General features: G+C 51.2%; 1 protein-coding gene across 2 annotated transcripts; it reads left to right on the top strand.

Annotated features, from left to right (window-relative positions):
- Nucleotides 1-437: 437 nt before the first annotated feature.
- On the top strand, nucleotides 438-17,995 carry IL12RB1 (interleukin 12 receptor subunit beta 1). Of its 2 annotated transcripts, XM_061149861.1 has the most exons (16): nucleotides 438-618; nucleotides 1,695-1,757; nucleotides 2,649-2,766; nucleotides 3,158-3,327; nucleotides 4,541-4,680; nucleotides 5,091-5,124; nucleotides 5,794-5,916; nucleotides 6,661-6,743; nucleotides 7,571-7,808; nucleotides 10,802-10,969; nucleotides 11,664-11,801; nucleotides 12,288-12,443; nucleotides 14,062-14,196; nucleotides 15,733-15,838; nucleotides 16,138-16,219; nucleotides 16,974-17,995. In XM_061149861.1, exons 1-16 carry the CDS (start codon nucleotides 558-560, stop codon nucleotides 17,346-17,348), a joined length of 2,190 nt encoding a protein of 729 aa, XP_061005844.1. In that variant the 5' UTR covers nucleotides 438-557; the 3' UTR covers nucleotides 17,349-17,995. The 2 variants fall into 2 exon arrangements, with proteins under 2 accessions (XP_061005844.1, XP_061005845.1); XM_061149862.1 differs by lacking the exon at nucleotides 15,733-15,838 and having other exon boundaries at nucleotides 16,974-17,184.
- The last annotated feature ends 1,989 nt before the right edge of the window (nucleotides 17,996-19,984 follow it).

The following is a 19,984-nucleotide window of genomic DNA, read 5'->3' on the forward strand; positions in this document are numbered from 1 at the left end:
TGAACTCGGACGTCCAAAGGCCCCTGGCCTCTCACTTAGCTCCTGGATCTCAGAAGTGGGCCAGAGAGGGCTGGCTGCTGCTGCCAAGCCGCTTCAGTCGTGTCTGACTCTGTGCGACCCCAGAGACGGCAGCCCACCAGGGTCCCCCATCCCTGGGATTCTCCAGGCAAGAACACTGGAGTGGGGCACCATTGCCTTCTGCAAGAGAGGGCTGGAGACCTAGCCAAGTACACAGAGCCCCAGGCCACCCACGGGGCTCTCACCTGGAGCCAGCAGAGAAGACCCCAGACCCTCAGGGGGTCTAGCTCAGGGTCTAGGGCTCAGGGGGGTTTGTGGCCTAGATGAGGCCACCACCCCCAAGCTGACTTCCTGGGTTTCTCTTTCACTTTGACTTGCCCTGGGAGGGGCCAGGTCTCATAACCTTTTTTTTTTTTTTAATCTCCTTAGTCTTTCTTTGTTAGCTTCAGCGTGCTCCTAGATGAGGAAGGACCTGGTGGCTGGGGCCTCACCGGCAGCACAGAAGTTCCTCTGCGACTGCTGAGGTCTTCCAGGACCGGATGGGGCAGTGGGTGTTCAAGCTGGCTGCCCTCCTTCTCTTCTTGCTCCGCAGACAGGGCGGTGAGTCCCTACCCTGACAATTCACCTCTTCTCACTGCGGGTGGTGGGGCTGTGTGTATGTAGGGGGCTGTGGACTGGGGTCCAGGGTTGGTCCTGTGTGCCTCGGTCTTCCCCTCTGTCAAATGGGACGTCAGTGATTATGGCTTCTGATGTCAGACTTGGGCATTTCCTCCCCGGTCTTGATTTTGTCTTCTGTACTTTGCGCGTAGTCACTCCGTTGTGTCCAACCCTTTGTGACCCCAGGGACTGTGGCCCACCAGGCTCTTCTGCCGTTGGGGATTCTCCAGGCAAGAATACTGGAGGGGGTTGCCATGCCCTCCTCCAGGGGATCTTCCTGACCCAGAAACCGAACCAGGGTCTCCTGAATTGCAGGCAGATTCTTTATCAGCTGAGCCACCAGGGTGGAGTGGCCTAAATCTCTGAATCTTTCCCACTTCCCAGAGTTTAGTGAGGCATAGCTAAGGAAGGGATAAAGAGCAAGTATGTGTATAATAGATATGTATCGTATCTAGTGTGTGTAACATACATACTCTCTCTCCATCTTGTGGAATCCAATGGGAAAGGACTCAGCCCTTTCTAAGAGCCAAGTTTGGACTGTCATCCCAACTCTGCTGTTGCATAAACTTAAAGTTGGATAAGTTTCTTGTGCCTCAGTTTCCCTCTCTGTAAACTGGAGATCAGCAAGGTTTCGGGACTTTTGGAGGTCAGGCAGGCCTAGAGACCAGCAAAAGGGAGGGGGCAGAGGACCCTGAGTTGCTTTAGAGGAGCAGTCTGAGAAGCAGATGGGTGAAGGGATGGATGACTGGATGGGCAGATGAGTGGATGGGTGAGTAAATGGATAGATGAGTGGATGGATGGATGGGTGAATGGATGTGCGGATAGATGGAAAGACAGATAGATGGCTGGATAGATAACTAAGTGGATGGGAGGATGGATGGATGGATAGAAAGGTGGGTGGATGGATGGGGGCTGCATAGATGGGAAAGCGGACAGGTGTCTGGATGATCCCTGGGTGAGCGCCTCTCCCTCTGCAGTGAAAGGCTGAGACTGTCATTATCTCTTCATTGCCTTTGCAGCTGAAGCCTGCAGTACCATCGGATGCTGTTTTCAGAACCCACCATACCCAGATGCTGACTCAGGTCTGGGCAGTTCCCCATCGTGGGAGGGAGGGCTGGTGCTGGGCTCTGACTGAGCCATCCCTAGCAGCCCCTCCCTTAACTCCTTCCTGCTCAGCCAAAGACTGGGGTCTTGGGAGCCCTGACCTGACATCCTGACAGCCTGTCCTCATCAAACTCAGCGCAGTCATCCACCTCTGTAAGCTTTGCTCCATAACAGAGTCACAGGACTGTATGTGTCTGTCCTGACTGGTCAGCATGTGGGGTCACGCAGCTGTTAAACATTTTGCCTCCCCTGAAGCAAGCATTGCTGGAACGCTGACGCTTATAACAAATTCACTAATCTGCTCCTGGGCAGGTGTTTCGCCTGTTCTTTTGTTCAAGAGATATTTACTGAACAGTTACTATGTGCAGACACGGTCCTGGATGTGAAGGAGTCAGCTGCGAACCCCGCTGTCCTCCTGGGGTCCCAGCCTAGTGCCGTGGTGGACAACGGTCACACTAATGCATATCCTGTGTATAATGAAATAAACAGAGCAGAATGGGAGGTGGAGAGGGAAGGGGCTGCTTCAAATAACCTAGTGTTTGAGGCGGTGACTCTGAAGGAGAAATTGGAATGTGACGATCAGGGGCAAGGGCGTTTCAGGCAGAGGGCACAGCGCTTGCAAAGGCCCCGAGGTAGGAGTGAGTCTGATATGTTTGAACACCACGGAGGAGGCTGAAGTGGCTGGGGCAGGACGTGCAGGGGAGATGGCAGGAGACAGGTGGGAAGGGCAGTGGAAGGCGCTGGAAGCCACAGCGCGTTTAAGCTGAGGTCATGCTGGGTTGCATAAGTGTCACCAAGGTGCCTCCCTGAGTTGTGTCAGTGTGGGGACACCCCCTCCCTGACACTGTAGCCTGTTCTCAAACCTCCAGGCTCAGCTTCAGGCCCCCGGGACCTGAGCTGCTACAGGGTATTCGGCAGCGCTGGTTATGAATGTTCCTGGGAGTACGAGGGCCCTGCAGCTGGAGTCAGCCACTTCCTCAGATGCTGGTGAGGATGCTACCCTCTGCTCCGCGATCCCCGCCTCTGCTCTCAGGGTCTGTGCCCCTTCCTGAGCCTCGGCCGGGGCTCCCTGTTGTGGGCGCTCAGCACGGGTGGGTACCCAGTTTGGGCGGCAGTTAGGACCCCTCTGTCCTTCATCCTCGCCCTCTCACTTATTCATACTTCTATTCACTCATCCACCCATTCATTTCTTCCTTCCCTCATGACAGGCCTTGTTAGGAGATTCTGGGGTCTTCCAAAACCCTTAGTCCCAGGCTGATCCCCGAGAAGCCCCCAGGCTGGGGAGGAGGGCTGAAGGGGGCAGGAAAGGACAATGGGATGTGATGTACGGCATCCACTGCGGCCGCTGAGACTCAGCACCACACCTTCCTTCCCACAGCCTCCAGTCAGGCCGCTGTTGCTACTTTGCCACAGGCTCGGCCACCAAGCTGCAGTTCTCCGACCAGGATGGCATATCCGTGCTCCACAATGTCACCCTCTGGGTGGAATCCCGGGCCGCCAACCGGACAGAGAAGTCCCCCAACATTACCCTGAACCTCTACAGATCAGGTCAGCACCCTGTTCTCCTCCCCACTACCCTCTCCTCACCCAGAGAAGCTTCTGGTCCCCAGGCCAAGACCTGGGCGGGGGATTCTGGGCCCCTGGCAAGGGGCTGGATAGTGCCAGCTGTTTTCCCATCCAACACTGCCCTGTGACTTGGCAGAGTCTTTCATGGCCCCCTTACTGATCCCCTGCCGCTGGACATTTAGGTAGCTCTGGTTTCTCCTTGATACTGTAGTGCTCCCAAGATCCTGCTGGGTCTGTTTTTGTTAGTCAACAACACACTTGGTTTAGATGTATTGAGCTGCCACTGTGTGCCATGCTCACTCATAAAGGACACGGACAAGGCCAGAGGAGGTCAGAGCCCAGGGCTGGGATGAGGCAGGGGTGAGTGAGTCACCCTCCTTGGCCACAAAATTTAAGGCGGGGGTGGTGGCAAAAACCTCAGTAGTCAAGATAAACAGTATGACGATGCAATGTTTAAAAAATCAATATTGATGCAAAAAAGAAAAAAGAAGAAGCCATGATGAACAAAATATCAAGATTTTAAATAAAGAGAGGATCTGACCCTGTATTTGTACCACCCTGCCTCACTCTCCTCACCCTAATCCCAACCCTGTCCCTGCTCATGGAGCCCAGATTCAAGTAGGGTGATGGACAAGGCATGACCATTACTCATGATGAGATACTGCTGGCAGATCAGGAAGGCCCTTGGCTCAAGCTGAGCCTTTGAAGGATGAAAAAGGTCCAGCAGGAATAAAGGTAGGGAAGTGTGGTCCAGGCAGCAAGTGCCAGGGCCCTCAGGTAGAATCAAACACCATATGACCAAAAGACAGGAAGGATGACAGTTGTCTCTCCTTAAGTTAGGCTCACTTCACTCCCTGAAATGAGTTTAAAAAGTTAGCAGGAGTTCCCCAATAGTCCTCCAGAAACATAGAACCAGTTAATTACCCTCTCATCAGCAATTTACAGAAGTATGTCTCACCATAGCTTTGCCAGCAATGAGTATTAATATTTTAAAGATATTTTTACTAACAGGATCTTGTGTATAAATCTTGACTCTTTGACTCATAGAATCCCAGGCGGAGATGGAACTTGCTAGGGTGGGCCTTGGGGGCTTCTCTGGACCAGGAGGATCATGTGCAGGTTTTCTGGGATTTTCAGGACCAACAACTCACAGACGCCCCTGCTTCCCTTCCCCAACCCCCACCTCTGCTTCCAGTTAAATATGACCCACCCCCAGGAAACATCAAGGTGTCCAAGTCGGCAGGGAGGCTGCGTATGGAGTGGGAGACCCCAGCCCGCCAGGACGGTGCCGAGGTGCAGTTCCGGCACCGCACACCTGGCGGCCCATGGAAGCTGGTGAGTTTATTCCGAGATCAGCGGTTTGCTCAGGGCACAGGGCACCTTCACATTTCCCCCATCAGCTTTGCAGTCTCTGCATCTATCACCCCTTCCACCTGGCCTCTACTCTTGCCCCATATTTAGCCTCTGGGGTCTGTCTCTGATTTGAAGATCTGATTATGACTGCCCTTGCTCGCACAAACCAGCGATTGAACCTGCATCCCCTGAGTTAGAAGGCGGGTTCCCAAGCACTGGATCACTGTGGAAGTCCTTCATTTGCTTTTCCGAGGATGTCCTCTTGCTGATCCCAGATCCAATCCAGGGTTCTGTGTGGCATTTAGCAAAATAACTGTTGAAGATTTCAAAAGAGTTAACTAATATTTTCAACACCAAATGTAAAATCATGTATAAATATGATCTCATTTTAGGGTGACTGTGGACATCAGGATGATGCTGGCTTTGGTGAGAATAATGAACAGTGACAGAAGCAGCAAGTTAGCATTAATTAGGCACCCACTGTGTGCTATGCTAAGTCACTTCAGTCATGTCTGACTCTGCGACCCTATGGACTGTAGCCCACCAGGCTCCTCTGTCCATGGGATTCTCCAGGCAAGACCACTGGGCGGATTGCCAAGCCCTCCTCCATGGGATCTTCCCAATGCGGGGATCAAAACTGCGTCTCCTGCAATTCCCGCATTGCAGGCAGCTTCTTTACTGCAGAGCCACTGGAGAAGCCCCGACTGGTCTTAGGCCCAGGGCTGAATTCTTTGTAGACTTGTTTGTGCCTCGCCTCTTTGTAGTTCAATATTGGATGATTCCCATTTCACAGGGGAGGAAACACAGGCTTGGGCTTGAGAAGCCATTGGCCAAGGTCACACCCCAAGGAATGGTATTGCTAAGACTCGAACCCCAGACAGTGTAAGATGTGGGTGATCCTTGAGGCCCCAGAACACAGGACCTGGCCTATTCTGACAGTCCTTGTCCCCAGGGTCTGGCACGCAGTTAATGGACGCAGTTGATGCTCAATAAGTGCACAATATGTACATGATGGCTAAGTGACCATCCCAAGCTCCGGGCACTCCTAGCTATGGGACAGCCCCTTGGCCTGAGGTTTGTTCTGCTTCTCCTCAGAGTCATGCCTCTGCCCCTTGGAGACGGACATGGCCCAGGAATTCCAGCTGCGGCGGCGTCTGGGGCCAGGGGTCCCCGGAGGTCCGTGGAGCACTTGGAGCAGCCCTGTGTGCATCCCCCCTGGTGAGAAAACCCTGGGCCCCAGGAAGGGAGACAGGCATCCGAAAGATGGTAGTGGGATTAGAAATAAGGTGATGGTGTTAGAAATAAGGTGGCGGGAGAAATTAGGGGAAACTGGTGCCAGGTGACAGGGCAGTGAGCAAGTTCCACTTTATAGAATGCAGCCAACCCACAATCTAAAAAGAAAACATTTCTTGGTCCTTCTCTCCTTCCAATTAGTTTGGTGGGTTTTGTCCTCGGAAAGCTGAACAAGGAGTTGATGGGTGCAAGTGGCTGTGTTGTGAAGATGGATTTTCCCAAACAACACAGGGCGCTGGAGCCTGGGCAGTTCCAGAGGGGAGATGTAGCCCAAGGTGGGGGGTGGAAGGGGGAGATGGGGTAACTGTCAATATTTGGCCCCCACCCTTTGAACTAACTGGAGCTTCCTCCTGCCCTCCCAAGAGTGTATCTGCTGGGAAACAACTCCAGTAGTTGCTTCCAGATTTTTTTTTAAAAAATCTGTAGTATTAAAAAAAAAGGACATTATATAAAATTGACCGTTTGAACCATTTTTAGCCAATTGCATCAAGTATATCCACCCTCATGAGGTGGATCTCCGTGTTTGCAGATTCTGAAAACTATGTAGCCCACGGAATCCTGTGTTTCATGGGGGGAAGGGAAAAGGTCCCATGTCTCCATCCAGGGTCTGAGGGAGGTTGTCAGCAAGGGAACCACCCCCAGTGTCACCGTCTTGCTGTCTCATTGCAGAAACCCCTCCACAGGCTGCGATGAACTTCTCAATAGAGCATCTTCGCTCAGATGGGAGGAGGCAGGTGACCTTGAGTGAGCAGGTAACAGGGTTGTCACTGGGCTGTGGGTTAGCCTGGGAAGAGAGAGAAGGAAACAAGAGGCTACAGTGGAAGTGTGTAAAATTCAGGGAGATGAACTGTGAAGGTGATTGAGACCAGAAAGACTGTAGGTTGAAATCTGAAGGTAATGGGGAGCCATGGGAGGTGTGTGAGCTGAGGAATATGGCTGGACTCAGGTGTTCACAGGCTCCCTCTGGTGGCCATCAGGAGAATAAATTGTGGGGGGCTCGGGTGGACGCTGGGAGGCCAGGAAGTAGCTGATTCTGTTGGTCTGGATGGGAGATAATCTCTTTGAAGTCCCCCAAACAACTCATTAAGTATAGTCAAATGTACCTGTTTTACAGAGAAGGAAACTAAGGCACAGAGGAAAAGTTTCCTGCCTGAGTCAGGGACAAAAACATAGGTTTCAAGCCCTGATTTCACCATAATTGATTCAGCCAGATCCCCAGTGACCTGTCACAGTAAAGTTATAGCGAAGCTCCTTCTCTTCCTAGGTTTCCTATAATTTGAATTCTTTTTCTTAGAAAAAATTTCCAGACTTGAGGTAACTGGGTTCAAAGATGGAAACTTTTTTCCCCTGGCTTTCAGTGGGTTTTTCCAAATTATTCTTCCCCCAAACCAATGATCAGTGAATGTGTCCGTTTCCCAACAGTGCTGCCAGCCCTGAGGTTTACTAGTTTGTAAATTTTTGCTCAAGTCATCATGTGGGCCTGTGGATGAGTCTGTGCTCACGGGCTGATTCCTGATGTCAACCCATGGGGACAAGGAGCATGTTCGGGTCCCCAAAAAACCATCTCTGACACTCACAGCTGCCCCAGCTGGAGCTTCCGGAAGGCTGCCTTGGGCCTGACTCTGGCGTGGAGGTGACCTACCACGTCCACCTGCACATGCTGTCCTGCCCATGCAAGACCAAGGCCAGGAGGACTCTGCGCCTGAAGAAAAAGCTTGTCCTCTCGGGTGGTGCCTACGATCTGGCCGTCATTTCCCGGAATCGCTTTGGCCTTGGCCCCAATCAGACATGGAACATTCCTGCCTGCACCCACTCAGGTGCCTTTGGCTGGGTGGTGGGAGGGCCCCTTGGAGCTGAGCACATACTCTGAACCTCAGCTAGACTAGATGAGGCAAGCGAAGCACAAAAATTTAAGGGGGTGTCTAATTTAGGAGTGTATCGAAAGTTAGTAATCAAAAATGCATAGTGTGTTTAAAAAGGCATAGTGTTATAATGTAATAGTTCAAAAAATAATCTCACGGGCAAACTACAGCTCAGGTCAAACATTTGTTTTTGTAAATAAAGTTTTACTGGGACCAGGGGCAGGACCAGGGTGTCAAGTGAGGCCGGGTTGTACAAGAACAGGGTTGATCCTGTCTTCATTTAAAATCTAGGCAATTTGCTCACTTTATATACAGGCATACATATATTAAGGGCTTTCCAGGTGGCGCTAGTGGTAAAGAACCTGCTTGCCAAAGCAGTTTCCATCCCTGGGTCGGGAAGATCACCCAGAGGACCGCATGGCAACCCACTCCAGTATCCTTGCTCAGATAATCCCATGGACAGAGGAGCCTGGCAGGCTATGGTCCATAGGGTCACAGAGCTGGACACAACTGAAGCGACTTAGCATGCACGCATGCACATACATATATTAAATATATATATATATTTACATATAATGAAAAAATCAATGGTGATGATGTGGATGAAAAGGAATCCTTGCACGCTATTGGCAGGAATGTAAATTGGTGCAGCTACCAGGGAAAACAGAAGGCAGATTCCTCAAAAGGTTAAGACTAGGACTACCGTGAAAAGTGAAAGTGTTAGTTGCTCAGTCGTGTCTGACTCTGCGGCCCCATGGACCTGCCAGACTCCTCTGTCCATGGAATTCTCCAAACAAAAATACTGGAGTGGGTAGTTATTCCCTTCTCCAGGGGATCTTCCCAACCCAGGGATCAAACCCAGGCCTCCTACATTGCAGGCAGATTCTTTACCATCTTTGCGCTATATGATTCAGCAATTCTGCTTCTGTGTATTTATCCAGAGCAAAGAAAAACATAATTGGAAACAATATATGCACCCCCATGTTCATGGCAGCGTTATTCACAATAGCCAAGATATGGGAACATCCTAAATGATCGTCAATGGAGCAAAAAGATGTGGTTCATGTATACAATGGAAAACTGCTCAGCCATAAAAAAGAATGAAATGCTGGCATTTGTGACAACAGGCATGGACCTTGAGGATATTATCCTTAGTGAAATAAGTCAGATGGAGAAGGACAGATACGCTATCATTTCTCTCAGCTGTGGAATATAAAAACCAACCAACAAACCAAACAAACTAACTGACTAACCAAGTAAATAAATGGACAGACCAAAACAAACACGTAGGCAGAGAGAAAACAGTAGTGGTTACCAGAGGGGAAGAGGTGGAAGAGGGGAGAGATAAAGAGGATCAACTCTATAGTGATAGATGGAAACTAAATTTTCTACGGTGAGCACACAGTAGGCTATTCAGAAGTTGAAATATAATGCTGTACTCATGAAACATATACTATTATAAACCAACATTACCCCAATAAAAAATAAATCTAAAATTTAAAAAATCAAGATCTATGTGTATGCATATACACAAATATTTTATTGAGGGAAGGTTCACATATCAAAATGAACCATTTTAGCAAGCACAATTTGGTGCACTAATTACATTCACAGTGTTATACAACCATCACCTCATCTAGTTCCAGGACATTTCATCACCCCCAGAAGGAGACCCTGTCCCCACTAGCAGTGACTTCCCATCCCCTCCCCCAGCCTCTGATTATCATTAATCTCCTTTCTGTCTCTGTGGATTTTCCTGGACTTTTTCATAGAAACTGATCATATGCTTTGTGATCTTTTGTGTCTGGTTTCTTTCACTCAGCCTGATGTCTCCAGAATTTAACCACATTGTATCACATGTCATGCTTCATCCTTTTTTATGGCTAATATTTCTCTGTGTGGATGGGCCACATTTCATTTGTCAGTTTTTCCTCTGATGAACATTTAAGCTGTTTCCATTGTTTGGCAATCCTGAATAGTACTCAGTACATATTTTTCCATTCATTTCTATTTTTAAAAAAATAGTGCATTAAAAGAGCATTGACACTGATGACTGAATTCTTTGACACCTCCTTAAATTTCATGCCAGAGATAAGTGCCCTGCTTGCTTCACCTTAGTCCTGATCCTACTGAGCACCCGGCAGGGTGGTTACGATGATGCCCATTTCAGAGATGGGACGACTGAGGCTCAGGCAGATGCAGCCACTTGCCAGGGTGGCACGTCAGGGAGTCTGTCAGTTCCTGGTCTGGTTTGGGCCATGGCCTTGCTATGTGACCTTGAGCTGGTGGCTCTCTGTCTTTGAGCCTCAGTTTTTATATCATTGATATAATTTGAAATGATGTGGCATGATATTGATATGATTTATATCATTGATCATGGTGACCATAAAACAGCCCTGGCCTGGTGCATACAGTCAGAACTCAGTAAATGATAGCTGTTCTCTCTAGAACTGGAAGCAGTACCCACCTCTCAGGTTGGTGCAGATACGCTTGCTGTAGGGAGTGGCAGAGATGAGCCCAAGAGGGCTCAGTGGGTGTGTCCTCGGAGCGCTGGTCCGACGAGGACGCCCCTCCCCCACCACAGCCACCCACGGCCGCAGGGCGAGGCGGGTGGTGGGCGGCCAGGCATCTGCTGGAGCGTCGCTTACCAGCCTGGCAGGGTAGAAGTGGTAGCATAGGGAGCTCTGATGGTGGGCATCTTGGCAGAGAACCCGTGGTCAGGCTGGGGGAGGACTCGATTCATTCAAACGGCCGCTGCTGTCCCCTTGGTGCTGAGACCCCAACTCGGCAGCCCCCAGCGTGGGGAGACAGTCAGATACAAACACTGCCGGCCCCTGGGGGTTAGAGTTTGTCAAGAGAGTGGGATGGGGCTCTCAGAGCCTTGGGTGGGTGGGTGCGGGCGGGGCATAAGATCGCCAGTCTGATGGGCCTCCGTTGTTTTCTTCCAGAACCAGGGCTTCTGAATATCACGGCCGGAGCCAACGGGACCACCATACGTTGGCCAGCCCGGGCCCAGGGGATGAGGTACTGCATTGAGTGGCAGCTCCAGGGCCAGGAGGAGAACCTTGCCACCTGCATCGTGACGGCACCCCAGGACCCGGACGCCGCTGGAATGGGTACCGTAGTTTTGGTTACCCTGCATCCTCCATCAGAGCTCCCAGTCAACTCAAACCTGTAGGCATCCTCCACGTGGGGTATCTGAGGCCCAGAGAGGTCTTGCTACTTGCTCAAGGTCGCACAGAAGTGGGGACAGGCCAAGACCTGTCAGACCCTCCTACGCGCGCGGAAGTCTGGAGTTTCCTGCTGCAATCCTGGTTTGCCAGGGCTCAGCCCTGGGCAGGTTGCACCCTGGCAGGAAATGAGTCTCACATCCCAGGGTGTTTGTTAAACACTCACTGGTGCCAGGAAAGGTGGCAACTAGCAAGATGCTAGTGGCAAATTAATGAGGCCTCTGGAGGGAAAGAGGGGGTGCTGAATGGCCCAGGCAGCCTCTTGCTCTCTGCCCTGGTCTTGGCCAGGTCTCCCAAAATCCTCAGTCTTAGCCTGGCCCTCCAAGAGCTTCCAGCCAGGGGAGACAGGCTGGACACAGACACCCCTGGCACCATGGAGTAAGAGCTGTGCTGGAGAAGGTGGGGATCCTTCGGGAGAGGGCAAAAGGAAGGAATCCTGGAGGAGTCCTGGAGGAGGGGACATTGGTGCAAGGGTTTTGAGGCATACGTAGGAGTGCTCTAAAAGTTCCTGGCAGATTGCACAGATGCAAAGGTGGGGACACAATCTATTTACTGGCCTGGCCCTTGCTAATCCTTCCAGCAACTCACAGCTGGAGCCAAGAATCTGGGACATTGGAACAGAAGGCGTGTTACCGCATCTCCATCTTTGCCTCTGCACACCCAGAGAAGCCAACCTCGTGGTCTACAGTCTTGTCCACCTACCATTTTGGAGGCAATGGTGAGTGGCCCAAACCTGCAGGGTGCTCTCCTCTAGGGATTCAGCAGTGGTCCTTGGGTATAAGGAATGGGGAATACCATTTAGAGGCACCTACTGCCCATCAGGTGCTGGTCAAAAGCCAGATACTTAGAAGTCAGCTCAGTCAGGACATCCTTGGTGGTTCAGTGGTTAAGATTCTGCTTCTACTGCAGGGTTCAATCCCTGGTCAGGGAACTAAGATCCCACATGCCTCATAGAGAGGCCAAAAAAAAAAGTCAGCTCAGTCGACTTCTAAGACACCCCAAGAGGCACTGCCCCATTTTATAGGTAAGAAAACCGAGGCTCAGAGAGAAGTGATGGTACCAGAGTAGTGCAGCCAGAATTTGAACCCAGGCCCATGGACTTGGTGGTCACGGTTCCCTGGGCCTCTGGACGGTACCAGCTGGGCAGGCAGAACATGCTGAGCCAGCACCCTTGGAAATGACCATGGCAATGGTGTGATCGCAGCCTCAGAGGCCGGAAGCCCACAGCACGTGTCGGTGAAGAAACTCAGCCAGGATTCCGTGTCTGTGGACTGGACGCCATCTCTGCTGAGCACCTGCCCTGGCGTCCTGAAGGAGTACGTTGTGTACTGCCAGGAGGAGGATAGCAACCAAGTATCTGGTAGGTGAGGCAGCAGGGGCCTGGCTGGGGGAGGAAGGGGTCTGGGCTTGAGTCTGCCTTGCTGTGTGACCCTGGCACCTCACTGTCCCTCTCTGGGCCTTGGTTTCCCCACCCATAAAATGATAGAGTTGGACTCATTGTTTGATTGGCCCTGACAGCAACTCCCATGGAGCAGGAATGACTGTCCCCATTCCACAGATGGGGAAACTGAGGCCTGCAGAGGGATTCACCTGCCCAAAGGTTAAGCAAGCCTGGATTTGAACTCAGGTGCCCCTTCCTGCCGCATAAGAGGGAAAGAAATGAGGATGTGCAGGGCAGGTCTCACCATGGCTGGATCTTCCTGTCATTTCCTGCACTGGGAGCCTCATTCTCCCACTGGTTAACACAGTCTTGCAGATACAGCCTCAGCCATCCATCTCTTGCAGCCACAGGCCAGGCCAGCAAGACCATGGGTGTACTTCCTGCCTTCTCTGCTCAAGCTCAGCACAGGGCAAGGCATGATGCCCGGGCGAGGGGAGGGGGGACGGGGGGATGGGGGTGATGGGGGCCCTCCCGATTCAGACATGGACATCCTGCCACCAGTTTGGTCATCCTATGATGCTTAGAGGGAGTGTGTGCATTCGTGCATGCACTGTTAGGAGCTCGGTCACGTCTGACTCTTTGCGACCCCGTGGACCATAGCCCGCCAGGCTCCTCTATCCATGGGATTCTCCAGGCAAGAACACTGGGGTGGGTTGCCATTTCCTCCTCCAGGGGATCTTCCTGACCCAGGGATGGAACCTGAATCTCTTGCATCTCCAACAGGTAGATTCTTTACCTACCTGGGAAGCCCCTTAGAGGGGATAAATGAAGCCTAATGGGAGTTGGTGACGTATTCCGGCACAGACAGAAAAAGCCCTGTTTTCTGAAAACCAATTTGCCAAAAGCCAAATTACTGAAGATTCATGCACCAATTGCCCATTTGGCCAAATGTACCGACTTCCCTGAAATTTCTTTTGAAGAATATTCCTCTTGGGTATTTACGAAGAATATGGATTTAGGGTTCTAGGAAAGTTTTTCTTCTGGACAACCACCACCAATTGTTTTCTCATTTTAAAGATTTTTATAAGGTGCTTTATTTTTTAAGTCAGCCCATTCCACAAACACTTGTTGAGGTCCTACTGTGTGCTGAGGTGGTGGGGACCCTGGGGAGGGGGAGCAACTCAGACAAAGGTAACCCTGACCCTGACCTGAAAGATGGGAAAGAGGTGGGGGAGGAAACCATGCAGTCATCTGGGGAAAGGGTAAAGCAGGCCAGGGAGTCAGCCCGTGCAAAGGCCCTGAGGTTGAGGATGGAGCCTGATGCCTTTAGGGAGCTCTGAGGAGAAGGCACATGCGGCTGGCAGAGAGTGGGCTAGGAGTGAGGGAAGGGCGAACTGGTCAGAATTTGAGAAAAACAGCATCATTTGCTGAATATTTTGATGAAGAATGTTTTTTCCAAATAAACTTGAGGTGAATGGGTGCATTTAGGGAAGAGTTTCCCACAAAATGACCGTGAGCCCCCACCCCCATCCTCACCTCCCAGGGTGGAGCCCAGAATAAAGGGGGTCTGGGGTTCACGGCTGCCTCCCGTCCACAGAGCTGCACGTGAAGCCCACAGAGACCCAGGTCACCCTCCAAGACCTGCAGGCTGGCACGGCTTACCAGGTGCGGGTCCGTGCAGACACGGCCAAGTGGCGGGGCGCCTGGAGCCAGCCCCTGCGTTTCACCATTGGTGAGTGAGTGACAAGATGCTCAGGCGTGTCCGACTCTTTGTGACTCCGTGGACTGTAGCCCGCCGGGCTCCTCTGTCCATGGGCTTCTCCAGGCAAGCATACTGGAGGGGGTTGCCACTTCCTCCTCCAGGGGATCTTCCCGACCCAGGGATCAGACATGGGTGTCCTGCATTGCGGGCAGATTCTTTTTTTTTTTTTTTTTTGTTACAGGCAGTAGTTTGTTGTATTTTTTTTTTTTTATTTACATGTATTCCCAATCCCGATCCCCCCTCCCACCTCCCTCTCCACCCGATTCCTCTGGGTCTTCCCAGTGCACCAGGCCCGAGCACTTGTCTCGTGCATCCCACCTGGGCTGGTGATCTATTTCACCATAGATAGTATACATGCTGTTCTTTTGAAATATCCCACCCTCACATTCTCCCACAAAGTTCAAAAGTCTGTTCTGTGTTTCTGTGTCTCTTTTTCTGTTCTGCATATAGGGTTATCGTTATCACCTTTCTAAATTCCATATACATGTGTCAGTATGCTGTAATGTTCTTTATCTTTCTGGCTTACTTCAGCGGGCAGATTCTTTACGATCTGAGCCACAAGGGAAGCCTGAGTGGAGCAGGGTGGGGGGGTGGACCCTGTATTTACCCAGCATGCATTGCCCCACATCCCACATCAACAAGCATTTCTGCCCTGACCCTCCAAATTTCCATTGCTCCCCATGAATCTCCCTCAGGAGCCAGTCACAGGCTGACCTGCTCCCCTCTCCTTCACCAGCTTCCTCTGCTGTATCTTCCTCCCATAAAGCTTTCCTCACACTCCCATGTTCTTGCCCTTGCAGGCCTCTGCCTAGAATGTTTGATCTCCTTGCCAAACTCCTATTCACCCTTCATGACTCAGCGCAAAAGCTCACTCCTTCAGGAAGCCTTCCAGGCTTCCTTCTGGGGCATTCCCTTCCCCTCCAGCTGTGACTGCCCCGCCTACCTGGCCTGACACCTTGGGAGCAGGTGGGGGTGTCTTTCTGGGCTCTGCCTCCCCCAACCTTGGAGCTACTGGGGAGAGGGAGGGAGCAGGGGTGGGTATTTACTGAGCGAATGAATGAATATGAATGAACATCTCTCATCACAAGCATAAGGAAGTCGGTGGGCTCTGTTGTCTTGGGGCATGTGGAAGTGGGAGATTTGGGGACCGAATGACCCCTGCTTTTGCCATAGTCCCTACCTGTTGTCCTTGCAGTGAAATCTGGTTGTAAGAGAAGCAGTGAGTCAGATTAGGTGTGTGGTGGGCAGGTCTGGGTCCAGGGGACCAACCACACAAGCCCCCCTGCAGGTGATCGGAGCTACCGTGCCCTGAGCACTTAATAACGTGTGCCAGGGCTTTATCCCATAGTCACAGGGCCCCACTTCCCAGAGGAGGAAACAGGCTCAGAGGGGCTCATGTTGTGTCAGGGTCAGCAGTGAGTTGATGGAGGGCCCGCCCCTCCCAGTTCCCTCCTCAGTGAGAGGCAGAAGGGGTGTCTCCCTCAGCCCAAGCTCTTCTGCTCCTAGAAGTCCAGGTTTCTGAGTTGTCCGACTGGTCCATCTTCCTCGCATCTTTGGGGAGTTTCGTGAGCATCCTTCTCCTGGGAATCTTTGGGTACCGCGGCTTGAACAGGTAACTTGCACCCCCTCCCCTGAGATGATCTGTAATAGTGATAGTATGAATAATAATAATTGTTAACTCAAAATAGGTTTTTATGTCCACTTTCAAGATGAGGAAACTGAGGCCCAGATAGTCAGGCCCAGGGCATCCAACAGTGCTGGAATTTCAACCTGGGTCTGTCAGTTTCCCTCTCCTCTGACCCCTTAGCTACATCTTCACTCCCCATATTGTAACCTAATGGAGATGAAAATAAGTCAGAACAATTGAAACGTGAGAACAAACAGCACTGACCAGTCCCCCTCTCTCCCCAGGGCTGCAAGGCACCTGTGCCCACCCCTGCCCACACCTGGTGCCAGCACTGCCATCAAGTTCTCTGGCAGCCAGGGGAAGCAGGTAAGGGCCCCTCTTTCTAATTCCAGGTCTTCTTCATTGGGTCCATATCTGGATTAGGGCTCTCAAGAGTAATGGCCATGCATTAACTCATTTTATTCTTTCCAAACCACTGGTGCAAGGACTCAAAAAAACAAAAACAAAAACAAAAAAAACCCTACCCTATTTTATAGACAAGCAAATAGAAACCCAGAGTGACCCTCATGTGGATCATTTCCTAGTAGCAGAAACAGAACTCAAGTGACTTCACAACATAACCTGATGGAAAAAAATTCTAAGGTTGCGGGCTTCAGGCATGGCTGGATCCAGGAACTAGGACTCCATCTCTTTGGGGTGCTTGCTTTCCTGCAGGCTTCTTTTCCGGGCAGGTTCAGCCTTCCTCTTGTGGAAATAGGGTATCCCTTTCTCCCATTAACTGCAGCAAAATTCTGCACCATCACTGCTTGGCCCAGCTTGGGTCACATGCCCATCCGTGAGCCTATCACTGGAACCAGGGGGCTGGAATGCTCTGATTGACTGGGCCAGGATCACATGCTGATGGCAACAACCAGCCTGGGGCTACTGCCCTGCCCAACCACATCACTCATCAGAGGAAGAGAGAGTTTTCCAAAGAGAAATGGGGACCCCTTCCTATTGATCCTTGAATTGGCTTCAAGATTTTAAAGAATTTAGCCAGAAAGGACCTGGTCCACTCCATCCTTGTGCAGATGAGAAATAAGGCCCCTCCCACAGCCTTGACCCTACCCTCCCTCTCCAGGTTTGGCAGTGGACCAGCCCAGCAGACTTCCCAGAGGAGGTGTCTCCACAAGAGGCCCTGATGGTGAACATATCCTGGGAGAAAGGCGAGGGAGCTGACATGGGCACACTTGGGCCTCTCAAGGAGAAGATGGAGCTGCCTCTGCGTGCCTCTAAGCCAGCCCTGGACACAGAGCTGCTCTTGAAGGACAGAAAGCAGATGCAAGGATGTCCTGAAACTGGGGCTTTGGGGCCTGGCTGGCAGGACGGTCTGGAGGACAGCTTTGCTCAGGCGGCTAGATTCCCAATGCTGCTCCTGGGGGACCTAAGGCAGACCCCCAGGTTCGGTTCCCAGGGAGAAACAGGAACATCTGCCTCCTCTTACAGAGAAGATTGACGATTGCCACCATGACGGCTGGTTATTAAGCATTTACTGCATACTCAGCCTGTTCTTTCCAGACACTCACGCGATGCCCTGAATCCCCGTGGCCACCCTGAGTGACATGGCTGTCCTATTGACTTATTTCAGTGAGCCTCAGTGAGGTTCAGAGAGGGCTAGTGGCTGGCCTGGGGCCACACAGCACACGCAAGACTCTAATCTAGGCCGAGTGACTCAGACTCCATCCTCACTCCCCAGGCTTTGGAGCCACTGCCCTCCATAGACGCTGACTCTGCCCAGCAGCAGCTGCCACAATCCTATGGTGGGAACCTTAGAAACCACCTTGAAACGGAAGTTGCTGCCCAGGGCCAGGGCCTGGCATCCATGGATTAGGGCGCTGTAGTTGGCCTGTTGAGGGGGTGTGCGGGATAGACTGAAGCGGGGCCCAAAGAGGCTCAGGCTGATCCCAGATCCTGGGCTGGGTGTCCTGTGGGATCTGGGTGCAGAATTCTCTGTTGCACTGCAGGGTCTCCAGGCTTGGACGATCCAGATGTGGGGAAAAGAAGGCTAAATACTCTGAGGGAGGTGATGGCCCCTCCTTTGCCGCAGATGCCTCGCCGGTAAAGTGGGGGTGAAAACATAAAATAAAAAAATAATAAAATGGGGAGGTCACTGCTGCTGTTCACTATATCTCATTACAAAACTGCCGAGCAGTTCCAGAGGTACTTGGAAAAGTTGGGAGTGCTGGACATACACAAAGAACCAAAGAAACCTCATAGTGCTTTGGATTGCTTTTGAAGCATCACTCGGGAGCTGCTACCTCAGAAAATCCAGAAATAGAGCTGCTTTGCTTAAAACTGGAAAAAAATGAAAGAGAAATATGAAGTTATTGTAGGAGAAAATGAAAAACTGAAAACAAAGGAGAAAATTGAGTGAACTTAGGGTGGAGAGGAAGAAACTACCTTGCTACAAGCCACAACATCTTTAGGAAGATATAGATTATTGAATTAGAGAGAGTGCAATGCAGTCATGAATGGGAATTAAGTTTTAGTTTTCCAGTCATTTTAAAGGTTTAGATAAAAAGAGCTTTCACTAGGTTTGATTGTATTAAATATTAAAAATCATTGAGTGGTTTTAAAAAAGATAGGATTTTTAAAAAAAAACAAAAAGGATTTTAAGCTTACTGAATCAGTAATTAAGTTTAATAGTTAACTGCTTTTGTTACTATTCAGTTTTCTTATCCCGTTTAGAATAAAATTTACCTAAACTCCAAAAATTAAAAAATAAATAAAACAAGGGTGATGATCATGTAGACCTCACAAGCTGCTGGGGCGGGGGTGTCTAAGGCTTCATAAATAAGTAACAGGAGGAGGTTTGGTTGCCCCCAACGCCATTCTTCTGTCCAGGGCTCAGGCGGAGACCTGGGATTCTTCGCTCATCCTAACATCGAACACCAGAACACCCGCAGCAGACCTTTTACTCCCCAGACACACCCTGAAAGCACTGCTTCCTCAACCTTCCCCCAGACCTTCCCTCATTCTTCAACGAGTTGGTGCTGACTCCCTCCACGGCCACCAGGTGGCGGCAGCGGCCGTGTCTCCCACGCCCAGTCCGCCCACCCCCCTCCCACCTCCCAGAGAGTTTGCAAAACACACTCTTCCGGTTTCAAACAGGGACAGGGTGGAGATTAAAACTCAGAACCACTGAATTTTGTGGAAAAAGAAGATGAGACCTCTGGCTGAAGAAAGTCTGGCAGCAGGTAGGGTCGAGAATCAAGACGTCCTGGCCTTCCTCTTTGGGGTCCAAGTACTTGGACCAAGTACTCAACCTGCGCGCTCCTCTAGATAAGCCCTCCCCTAAAGATCAGCCCTCCTCATTCCTGAGGGCCGGGCTGCAGCCTGAGGAGGAGGCCTGGACAGTGGCAGGACCAAGTGGACAGGATAGAGGGGATGCTGGGTCAGCAGCCTCACGAGAAAGACCAGAGTGACCCAACCCCCAGAGGCTCTGAGCCACCCACCTCAAGTCCAGAGTCCCCCTCTCCCTCCCCCAACATACACATGTACACAGTGGAACCTTCAGGGAGCTAAATGCCCCCATGCTGGCTGTCCCAGTACGGGACCCAGTATTGGACCCATCAATAGCACAGCACCCACTTAGGTGGCCCTTGGAGTTGGCAAACTCACCTCCTGGGTCCATGAAGTTAGGAGTTTTGTATTTGTGGAGCACCACGGGAAATTCTTGCTGAAATGAATGGAGAAGATGAACACCTGCTTCTGTTGGGGGAAGGCTGAACATGCCTGGAAGAGAAGCTTGCAGAGAGGACAGCAACACAGAGAGATGGCGTCCTAGTTCCTGGGTCCAGCCACGCCTGAAGCCCAAAATTCTGGGTTTTTTCTTGTTAAAGGCATTTTGAGCTCTGTTTCTGCTGCTAGAAAATGACCCATAAGAAGTTCCTCTCTGGGCCTCTACTTGCCCATCTGTATAATAGGAGAGGGTTCAGGGCACTGGCTTGAGGGCCCTACCTCCATGGGTTGGAGGCTGTCCCTCAGCTGCTCCCAGCAGCTGCTCCCAGCAGTTCCAGGAATCGAGACTGTGGTAGACCCTGTTTCACAGTTTCCTTCCTTCCTTGACTCAGGAAATCATTATCAAGCACC

The sequence above is a fragment of the Dama dama genome, chromosome 9 (assembly GCF_033118175.1).
Source record: "Dama dama isolate Ldn47 chromosome 9, ASM3311817v1, whole genome shotgun sequence".
NCBI classification, from domain to species: Eukaryota; Metazoa; Chordata; class Mammalia; order Artiodactyla; family Cervidae; genus Dama; species Dama dama.

Excerpts from the sequence above, each read along its gene's own strand:
- IL12RB1 (XM_061149861.1), top strand. The coding sequence starts at position 558 with ATGGGGCAGTGGGTGTTCAAGCTGGCTGCCCTCCTTCTCTTCTTGCTC. Across the intron at positions 1,758-2,648 it reads ATACCCAGATGCTGACTCAG|GCTCAGCTTCAGGCCCCCGG; the intron begins GTCTGGGCAGTT and ends TCAAACCTCCAG. Across the intron at positions 4,681-5,090 it reads CTGGCGGCCCATGGAAGCTG|GGTGACTGTGGACATCAGGA; the intron begins GTGAGTTTATTC and ends ATCTCATTTTAG.